The sequence below is a fragment of the Lotus japonicus genome, chromosome 4, assembly GCF_012489685.1.
Source record: "Lotus japonicus ecotype B-129 chromosome 4, LjGifu_v1.2".
In the NCBI taxonomy this organism is placed as follows: domain Eukaryota; kingdom Viridiplantae; phylum Streptophyta; class Magnoliopsida; order Fabales; family Fabaceae; genus Lotus; species Lotus japonicus.
Genome location: NC_080044.1, coordinates 50,438,997 through 50,450,231, shown reverse-complemented (window position 1 = coordinate 50,450,231; position 11,235 = coordinate 50,438,997). Strand labels below are relative to the sequence as shown.

Below are 11,235 nucleotides of genomic sequence, written 5' to 3'. Positions count from 1 at the left end.
TCATCCCTTCCCCAAAGTGTATTGTGTGGGGATCGAACCCGATAGTTCTTCACACTGAGCTACCATATGAATATACATATCTAAATAATAAGAACAAAATTCGCCGTGCAAAGCACGGGTAAGAAACACTAGTATGACCAGTGTTATCAGACTCGACCCGAAGATCGACTCGGTCAGGGCACTGGGTCAATGGGTCACTGGTCTAACCATTGGGTCACTGGTTGAACCGTTTGACTCGGTTGACACTAAAAAAAATGAAAAAATTCATAATCCAAAGACAAGCTTTTAGCATCTCTATATGTCTCAAATCCAAAGTTTCAGAAAAATGAATTTCAAAAGTTTAATTTAAAGTTAGAGCTACAATTTTTTTTTCGTTCATATGTGTTTGACGTGAGCCCACACACAATGCAGAATATATATTATTTTTAATAACTACAAATGGGCCATGATGGAAACTTTTGGCCCAACTTTTTTTTTACCCAACTTATACTAACCCTAATATTTTCCTTTACCCTCATTTACACTTCTCCAATATCTAACATAAGAAGCTGCAGCCGCACAACAGATATGAGACATTGATGTTGCAGGGTGAGAAAGGGGCAAGATAGAGGAAATGGAAAAGAGACAAGGCCAAAACCGATTCATGAAATCCAAAGAAGAATCAACACACTCCGCTTTGCTTCTGTAACCATTCAACATTTTCAACAACTTAGTAGTCTTATCCTTGGTACTCTCCCCACAACCCACCTGAAGAAGAACGAGTAGCTTCTGAAAGACCCCAACTTGAAGCGCCTCAATCAACACCCATTCTTCAGTTTTAGAATTTTGAGCAACACCCCTTCGATCTGTTCTTCGTTTTGGATCGTTTTGGAGTTATATTTTTTTTTTAAAAAGAATACCGGTCCAACCATAGCTCCGGGTCACCGGTTTTTATACTGACCCGGCCGGTTCAATCCGGTTCAAGGCGAGTCGATTGCATCCCCGATCCGTTGCTCGACTCGAACCGGTCAGGGGTCCGGTTTCCGGTTCAACCGATCAAACCGGCCGGTTCGAGCCGAGTCTGATAACACTGAGTATGACTCTAAATCCAAACACATAGTGTTCATTAAGAAGCACAAAAATTCTCCATGAAAAAAAAAGGAGCTTCAAATAGAACAATTATTAAAAGTTAAAAAACAAAAAAAAATTCAGTTTACTAAAAGCAAAAAAAATTTCAGTTTACTTAAAACAACCAAGCGTGGTCGTTCTGCCATTCCGTTCCATTCTTCCTCTCCTCTCTCAACCCTACCCTCTCCTCTCTCAACCGCCGCAACGATGACGACGCCGCGCGCCTCCATTTTCAGCCCCTCCGCGTCTGTAATTCCAGACCACGATTCAGGTACACACCACCGTAAACCAAAGCACGATACGCAGCACAACCTATAATTTTTTACAAAATTAATTACAATGGATTTATTGTTTTCTTTTGATTAGTCGAGAATGAGAAGGATTTTGCTTCACCGTTAAAGAAATTCAAAGTTGACAAGGATTTAGTAGGAGAAGAGCACACCACTGATTCCGGTACAAACCCTAAATCATATTTTCATGTTTTCTTTCTTTCTTATATATCTTGCCTGGTTTTGTTTTGTTTCTACATTCTTGTTTGGTGTAGATTCCGATCCTAAAGTAAACCCTAAATCATCTTGAGTGGCTGATTTGTCGGTTTTTGTTGCTGTAATTGTTGAAGAAGCTGCTGCCAATGAACTTATCTCCTTGGAGGCTTTCAAAATCTGGTGCAAAGTGTATGGAAAAGAATACCGTGACGAGAAGGAGAAACAATCGAGGTTCCAAAATTTCAAGAGGTCTCTTGAGACCGAGACCCCCTTCATCCCAGGTGCTCTGACTTTTCCGAGTTTGGCTGATCAAACCGAAAAAGAATTTCAGGAGTTTTGTGAAAAACATGACCTGCAGAAATATGACCAGCCGATGAATAATAGTATATCCATCAAACACATCATATATCTCAGAAACAAGTATCTAATCTCAGAAGGTACAAACCTGAATCATATTTTGAGTTTAATTAATTAATTAATTTCATGTTTTCTTTCTTTCTTTCTTATATATCTTCGCTGGTTTCCGTTCCAATGGTTTTCTTGTTTGTTTTCTGTTGATCAGTTGAGAATGAGAAGGAAGATTTAGTAGGAGAAGAAGACAACACTCCCGTTCCAATGTCACTAGGTTCCGGTACAATCCCTAAATCATATTTTAATTAATTTCATGTTTTCTTTCTTATATATCTTGCCTGGTTTTGTTTCTACATTCTTGTTTGGTGTAGATTCCGATCCAGTAAACCCTTAATCATCTTGAGTGAATTAATTTCATATATCTGGGCTGATTTGTCTGTTTTTGTTGCTGTAATTGTTGAAGAAGCTGCTGCTGCCAAGGAACTTGACTTCTTCGAGGCTTTCAAAATCTGGTGCAAAGTGTATGGAAAAGAATACGCTGACGAGAAGGAGAAACAATCGAGGTTCCAAAATTTCAAGAGGTCTCTTGAGACCGAGACCCCCTTCATCCCAGGTGCTCTGACTTTTCCGAGTTTGGCTGATCAAACCGAAAAAGAATTTCAGGAGTTTTGTGAAAAACATGACCTGCAGAAATATGACCAGCCGATGAATAATAGTATATCCATCAAACACATCATATATCTCAGAAACAAGTATCTAATCTCAGAAGGTACAAACCTGAATCATATTTTGAGTTTAATTAATTAATTAATTTCATGTTTTCTTTCTTTCTTTCTTATATATCTTCGCTGGTTTCCGTTCCAATGGTTTTCTTGTTTGTTTTCTGTTGATCAGTTGAGAATGAGAAGGAAGATTTAGTAGGAGAAGAAGACAACACTCCCGTTCCAATGTCACTAGGATCCGGTACAATCCCTAAATCATATTTTAATTAATTTCATGTTTTCTTTCTTATATATCTTGCCTGGTTTTGTTTCTACATTCTTGTTTGGTGTAGATTCCGATCCAGTAAACCCTTAATCATCTTGAGTTAATTAATTTCATATATCTGGGCTGATTTGTCTGTTTTTGTTGCTGTAATTGTTGAAGAAGCTGCTGCTGCCAAGGAACTTGACTTCTTCGAGGCTTTCAAAATCTGGTGCAAAGTGTATGGAAAAGAATACGCTGACGAGAAGGAGAAACAATCGAGGTTCCAAATTTTCAAGAGGTCTCTTGAGACCGAGACCCCCTTCATCCCAGGTGCTCTGACTTTTCCGAGTTTGGCTGATCAAACCGAAAAAGAATTTCAGGAGTTTTGTGAAAAACATGACCTGCAGAAATATGACCAGCCGATGAATAATAGTATATCCATCAAACACATCATATATCTCAGAAACAAGTATCTAATCTCAGAAGGTACAAACCTGAATCATATTTTGAGTTTAATTAATTAATTAATTTCATGTTTTCTTTCTTTCTTTCTTATATATCTTCGCTGGTTTTGTTTCTTCTATGCTGATGAAGACAACACTCCCTTTCCAACCCATCTCTATTGATCCTGAAGGTAAACCTAAATCATATTGAGTTAAATTAATTATTTAATTTCATGTTTTATTTCTTTCTTATATATCTTGGCTGGTTTGTCTGGTTTTGTGAAGTTCAATTCGTTGAAGAAAGCTCTTTTGAGGACCACCCGCAAGTCGTGCTAGGAGTTTTTCGGGTTTGGCTGATCGAACTGGAAAAGAATTTAATGAGTTTAGAGAATTTCATGCGTGTTGAGATTATGTCTAAGTAGCTGTTTGAATTTCAATTTTAAGTTGTAAGTTTGACCCTTTTTAATTAAGGTTGAATAAGTCCTTTTAATGTGAATCCAGCTGACACCCCAGAGCACAAATGGATCACCCTTTTTAGCTTGCCTCACTTAGTGTGATAAGAAGACTTTTGTGGTTGTTCTTAATAGTCATCGAACAAGTTATGATTTTAATTTTATTTTACATGTTGTGAGACCACCTATATACCTTTTACAGTTTGGTAGAATTGGAAAACAATGATTAGAAATCATTTGATTAGATTTGAGTGTGATTTTGTTTTATCATATATAACTAGCATACATTGGCTGTGTAAAAGAGCACTTGTAATATTTGCTCTGTTGATTGTTGCGACCAATCAATCATTTATAGAGCTGTACGTGTGGGTAGGAGGATCAATTTGACATGCATGACTGTCCATGTAAAACCGGTGGACTGAAATTTACATATAAGTTTTAGGGTTATAGAGGTTTTTTTATTGTATTTTTCATTTTTGAAACCATTGTTCATATCTGGAGATTAGTGTTGTGTTTCTTTTCAGTTCGGTCATCTAAAAGTACTTTCGGGTCTTATGTAACTTTGTGTTACTATGTTTGGCAAATTAAAAACCACATTTACCCAACCTATACCAATTTCCATCTCAACTCTCCAAATTGTCACTTTTACATTCATCCAACATACTTTCAACCCCAAACTCTATTTTGAAATCAAAGTATCTAAACATAAATCACATTACAACCAACCCACTTTGGTCCAAACTTTGTTTTGCAAATCTATATTCACTCGAACTCTGTTTTGCAAACACAACTTGAGCTTTTTTATGATGCATCTAGCAACCATGGAGGTTTTAACAACCAGGATTATGTTATTGATCTTTGGCGTAATACTATCAAATAGAGGATTATGTTATTGATCTTTGGCGTAATACTATCAAATAGAGTTGAAAGAAATTCTGTAACCTGTTGTTTTTAGAGTTAACACTCAACACTTATATTATTAATATTTTTTTCAATTGTCTAACATCTGAATGTATTCTTAGAAGAAATCCTTGTATCCTGTGTCAGTTATTATTTCCATCATTATATTTTGTTACATTATTGACGGTCATGGTAATCATAGTAAAATATTTTTTTTTTTGAACTTAATCATAGTAAAATATATTAGTCTAATTGAAATTTATAGTAACTATTAGGGGATTGTTATTCGGACTCCTCGATGGCTATTTAGATAGGCGACCAAAACGCATTTGTAAATTGCGTCCATCACGCACTTCCAAGGTGCGCCCATCACGCACTTTCAACGTGCGTTTTGGTCGCACTTTCACTGTGCGAGCGGAACGCACATATTTTTATTTTTTCCTATTTAGTTTCTGGAAAGAATTTGGGACTGACACATCTTGGTTAAGGTAACAAGACCATTATGAGCTCAAATATGTAGTCAGAATCTTCAAATTCTTACTCCTAGTAGTTGCTTCACAATCAGGTGGGGTGCGGTTTGGAAAAGTAGACAGTTTTTTATGTCGGATGCTCAGGCGACCAACTGCAAAGTTGAAGAGAAAAATCAAATGACCGTAACTTAGCACCTTCTTCGAAGGTCCTAAGATTTGTGTAATTTAACCAAATTCCTTCATCTGATATTTTATTTTGAATTTTTTTTATTCCACCATAAATCTTCAAATATTCTGACTTGATTTACTGTGGAGTCTCATAATTTTTAAAAATCATCTGACATCAGTTCTGTACAATGTTGCAGCAATTCGCCATTTAAAAGTGTGTTTCCTTCGCACTTTAAAAGTGCGTTAACAACACACTTTTTAAGTGCGTGCACTTTAGAAGTGCGTGACGCACTTTAGAAGTGCGTTTATTTGCAGAAAACAATTAAAAGCGACATAAACAACTCCCTACCGTTAGAAATTTGAAAATCGACAGAAAATTGAGGTTGTGGTGGTGGTGGCGGTGGTGGCGGCAACGGTGGTGGTGGCGGCGGCCGTGGGTGCGGCGGTGGTTGTGCGTGGTGGTGGTGGGTTGAAGAAAGAGGAAAGAGGTAAGGAGAGAGGAGAGAGAACGTGAGGATGAGGGGTGGGTGGGTTTTTTTATATTTTTTTCATTAAGGGTATTTTAGTATTTTTTGCACTTTTTAAAGGGTTTAAATAGCTGGGGGGGAGGGTCTGAATAACAATTCCCTAATTATTAAGCTTCTAGGATAGTTAATTGATTTTATCGTCATGATCAAAATCAGTTTTCTTTAATTAAATTAATAACCAAAACTTTTGATCCATGTAATGAATGTATTTGCAAGAGAATATTCTCGTTTTCAAAGAATGCAGTGGAAATCACAAGGGTGCCACAAGTGGTGAATTTGGATTTCCTTAAGGGATTTTGCCTAGGTTTCTGACCTGGGTTCGATCTCCTTTGAGGTAAAAAATAATACATTTGTGGTCAGGGATATCACTACCGTATCCCGAGCTAGATTAATCATGTGGCCCCCTTTCTCCCGTGGAGACTGGTGGCGCAAGGAAAAAAAAAGAATGCAGTGAAACCTAATATTTGTCACGTCACTCTCTTTTTACTAGTGTTTTTTATCCGTGTGTTGCACGGAGAATATATCTATTGTATTTAGTACATAAATCAATACCTTGATTATTAAAAATATAATAAAGTAAAATGAAATAGAAGAATCTGAAATGATGAGCAAAGTAGACAAAAAGTCTTAAATTGAAACCCTTGTTGCATATATTGAAATTCGTTCAATTGAATAACTAATAAAAAAACTGTTTAACCAAATCTCAAATTCTGCAAAACATATCAGGAGTTGGTTTAATGATGACTAATAAACAATAACTGATTTAATCTACCATGATAAAAAGAGAAAAGATTCTTCATGAACGTGATAATGCGAGTTTGTTTTCACACTGTAAGTTAAACTAATCTTGATTCAGATCAACAGGAACTCGTTAGAGAGGATTGCTATTGTATTTTTAAGCAAACTATATTTTTAAGCAATACTTTTAACATGATGTTATTCCTAAAGTAGAGAATTTTATCAAAATTTATTTTTCTATTAATTTTTACATGAAAGTATTTTCATGTTCGTTCTTCCTCGCGATATCTTGTAACCGTGTAGTTTAAACAGAAAAATAAATATAGACTATGTAGATATTAGTGTTTTCTAATCTCCCCGCACGACATCATCAAATTATCATACTTTTAAATATATTGCTTCTAATTTTCTATAAAAAATAAAGAAAAAAAATACTAATTTATATTAAAAATTAATTTTTAAATGAGTTTAAAACCACACAGGGATCAAACCTTATATTTATGGAAGTTCATTTTAGCCATTGCTATTCAGTATTCACTATTCACTATGTTTGCTATTTATCACCTTTCTCTATAATAAAGGCGTTTATAATAATAAAAGAAAAAGATAAATTAGTCGAGGCAAGCCTTGTATGACCAAACAATAATCTCTTACACTGCCTTTCATTTTGCTATGTGGCAGCCACATAAACATAACTTTCACTCATTTTATGTTTTCGATTTTTACTATCACCATGATACAAATAGAGTGGATTAAGTGTTTCCCCTCTCTAACACGATATTTGCTTCATCCTATTATTTATATCCTATCATGATCATCCCTCACTAAATTTCAAACTATATTTTAGATGATGTTACCAAATAATAATACTCACAGAAGTTACATTTTATTCTCAAAATTATAATTTATAACATTGCTTCATAATATTTGATGATAACGTTCAATTTGCCCCCGTCATTGTAGTTGCTTTTCGTCAAATTGAATCATTTTCCTGTTTCTTTCTTCGCCGATCGAGAAGATTCCGGCGTGGAAACCGGCGATTGATCCGTTCGTTTTTGGCACTTTCAGCAAGGGTTTCTTGATTCCTTCTTCAATTTCTGCATCGACGCTGGATTTATCACCGTCGCATTTGCACACTGATTCTTGTCCTGCGCTTCAGACTTTTGCCATCGCTGTTCAACCTGTTGCCGTCGCCATGCCAGAAGAAATTCTTGAAGCTTCGCCTTCATCAATTTCTGTCATGGAAGAAGCTGTGTTTGATTTGTCTTCTCCAGAAGTTTCTGAGATTTCGCCTCCCTTATGTTTCGAAGCCATTGCTTCAGATTCTCCAACCAGCGATCCTGCCGTAGCATCCTCCTTTGTTTCGCATCTTTCGTTCTTTGCCGATCGGGATGTTCAATTACCGGCGTGGAAACCAGCCACCAATGCTTATGTTTTTGGAGATTTCAGTGAGGGTGTGATCAATCTTGGAGCATATTCGAGTCTCATGAAGAATTCTATCACAGAGGTAATTCAAATCCTTCTTTCAATCAAAGAATCTCAATTGTATTGGCTAGGATTAAGGAATTTTTCTTTTGGTTGGAAGAATGATTTGAACCTATTGCTTGAGATTGATGGTCTTTGGATTTGCACACCAAGTGTTTGTGGAAATTACTCTGAGATAGTAAATCTCCCTAAGAAACTTCCATTTGATCCTGGAGGATTTAGGGATTGTTCACGAGCTGTTTGTGAAAATGACACAATGATAGGATATTCTTTTGAGTCAATTTTACATTTTTACTTGACTCCGGTGGATCCAGGAGCTGCACACAAGGTGTTTGCGTAAATGCTCCAATGATTGATAGATGCTCATTAAGCAGTTTGGAGCAGGTTCAGTTCGAGTTGTTTGGTAAACGAATAGGTGGAGCTTCAAATTTGAGCATATATCGGGATGCATTGGTGCTTGTCTGTTGTAACAGTTGCAGTGAAGAACTTGGGCTCTTGAGATTGTTGATTGTGAATGTGGGAGATATGTTTTTATGCGTTGAAGATGTCAAGTTTTCATTAGAAGTGCCTATTTCTCCTTATTTCCGAACTGATTTATTTTACTCCATTGCTACCACTGCTGAGATAGTGATAGAGTTGTTGATTGCTGAATTTTGTGCTGGATATGTTTCATTATGTCCTTGTGAGATGTTCAAGGGAATAAAATGGAAGGAAATCACGGTCAAGATAACATCCATATTTCTTGCTATTGCCCTTGAAGGCTTGAATGGTGAAGTTTGTTGTGCTGCCACATCATTTCTCAGAGTATTTGCATGATGCGTACTTGGAAGCAATAAAGAAAATTCAGCAAGTAGTGCAGCAATGTCTTAATACTGCAGACTTCCCAGAATTAATTTTTCCTCCCTGGAACCAAGGTTCAAGATGGATCAAGCACTATGTTGGTTATACTGATTGGATTCTGTTTAGAGGATAAGAGAAGGCTGTCAGTTTATGAGTACATGAAGTGGAGATTCTACAAATTCAGAAATTCATGCATACCATTAAGAGTTGCAGACTCTAAAGATTGCTATTGCTTATATACTGGATTTGATTTTCATCATTACATTTTGGGTAGTTCTATTCTCAAGCTGGATGTGCTATTGCATACTGATCCGCTGTCGCACACGGGTCAAAACGAGTAAAAACTGTAGTTCAGGGAAGCGACACTCGGTTATCGTATCACAAGGACTCTTATCAATGTTTGCTATTATTAGAATCAAGAGTTAAAACAAATTTGGGGGGGGGGGGGGGTTTATGATTGTTCAGAGAGCATAAAATAGAGAACAGAAAACAGTATAACAGATTATAAACAGTTATGGAAGATAGATCAATCTACTGATTCGGTTCCAACTTATCATTGATTGTTAACATGACAATTCCCTAAGCAGGTTCAATTCCTTTTCAACTATAGCATTGATTTTAACAACCTAAGTGGCTCAACACTAACTGATTCATGTTCTTGTTTGTCAGATAAGTATTGAATTGGAAAACCTAAGCGGCTCAAAACTATCTGATTACAGCACATGCGATTTAACAAATAAGCTAAGTTAAACGCAATTCAAATATTAAGAACATGAATCAATTGAAATAAATACAATCTTTCCTATAACAACTCAGATTAAGCAAATGAGAAACATACGAAAGATTGCAAAGGAAACGAATTTAAACTGAACATTAACAATCTCAAAGTTGTGATGGAACCTGAATACAGCAGATCAATCTATGAAACTTTAGTTCTTCATGGCTTCCATCCTAACTCTTAAGAGTTCTAAGAACATAAACATAAGGTGGTACAAAGAGAGAAAAGAGCTAGTTCAGAATGAAGGAAAATATGATGCTCTTATTTGATACAAAGATAAGCTATTTATAGGCCCCAAAGTCCACTCCAAAGTCCAACCGAATTTTCATTGAATGTCCAGCCAAGTGTAGTGCTTTTCCAGCCAAGGATTCCACTCCATGTCTCCATTAAGTCCCAGCCGAATTAGTCTTGATTGTCCAGCCAAGTTTAGTGCTTTTGTTTGCTGGAAAAATGTATTGAATTGGTTGGAATTGGCCCATGTGCTTGATGGAATGTTGGCTGGAATTGGCTTCTTAATTTATTCGAATCTCAAGTGCTTGTCCAGCCAATATTCCTTCCATTATTCCTACCATGTTTGCTGCCATGTTTGCTGGAAAAGTGCTTCTCCTTGGCTGGAAAAACTGCTTGAAAATTCATGGGGACCATTGGCTTTTATAATTTATTCTGCAAAAACAAGTAGTGTAGGCAAAAATTATTTTAAAGCTCAACTATGGACCAAAGTTAAGAAACATGGTAAAAAGTTAATCTTAGGTGAGAAAAGCTTTCAACATGTTATCTTACAAAGCAAGAAAGTATGTGCCAAAATGCACTGATCAAATTCCCCCACACTTGAACTTTTGCACTCCGAGCAAAACCCAGAATCAAAGATTGATATAAGGAAACAAAGCATGATGCAAAGTCACAAGCAATTTTTACATATTCTAAGATTCAAGGAGTATAGCAATTATGGACAACATCTAATAAAAATTGTAATGGACAAGATGGTAATCCGACTGAAAAGTGCATCAAAAGTGACAGAACCTCACGGAAAATATATATATAAGGTACACTCAATCACTCATGAGGGTTTGTGTTTGCACTCAAAGCACATCATCAAATTAGCACTGCCATAGGCTTGACAAGACTCTAACATCCACAAAGATAGAGGAATTCAACACAACGAAGCACATGCACGCACAGATCAAAAGGTCTTTATTAAGGTTGTAATGGGGCCAAGGTGTAGGTGGGATGATCCTAAGGGTACTAGGCTAAAAAAAAAAAAAAAAAGAGAGAGGGAAGGAAGCATGAAATTCATGTTAAGATAAGCATGAGGGTTAAATTTGCTCAACAAATCTTCACACAGAACAACATTTTTATTTTCTTTTTTGTTTTCTTCATTTTTTTTCTTTTTTTTCTTCCATTTTTTTTTTTTTGAATTTAGCATAGTAACATAACCAGAAATTCCCTTTCACAGATCATTCAATTGAGCACCCCCATACTTATCCAAAATTTATAATTCAAGCTCATTCAAAGGGTGGATAAAACA

The 11,235-nt window shown here is 36.2% G+C and overlaps 1 protein-coding gene across 5 annotated transcripts; it reads left to right on the top strand.

Moving 5' to 3' along the window:
- The first annotated feature begins 1,217 nt into the window (after positions 1–1,217).
- Positions 1,218–3,988, top strand: LOC130713531 (uncharacterized). Of its 5 annotated transcripts, none has more exons than XM_057563300.1 (9): positions 1,218–1,378; positions 1,474–1,560; positions 1,730–2,029; positions 2,155–2,223; positions 2,407–2,712; positions 2,838–2,906; positions 3,090–3,395; positions 3,504–3,543; positions 3,638–3,988. In XM_057563300.1, exons 1-8 carry the CDS (start codon positions 1,315–1,317, stop codon positions 3,533–3,535), a joined length of 1,233 nt encoding a protein of 410 aa, XP_057419283.1. In that variant the 5' UTR covers positions 1,218–1,314; the 3' UTR covers positions 3,536–3,543; positions 3,638–3,988. The 5 variants fall into 5 exon arrangements, with proteins under 5 accessions (XP_057419283.1, XP_057419285.1, XP_057419282.1 ...); XM_057563302.1 differs by having other exon boundaries at positions 1,727–2,029; positions 2,155–2,217; XM_057563299.1 differs by having other exon boundaries at positions 1,727–2,029; positions 2,410–2,712.
- The last annotated feature ends 7,247 nt before the right edge of the window (positions 3,989–11,235 follow it).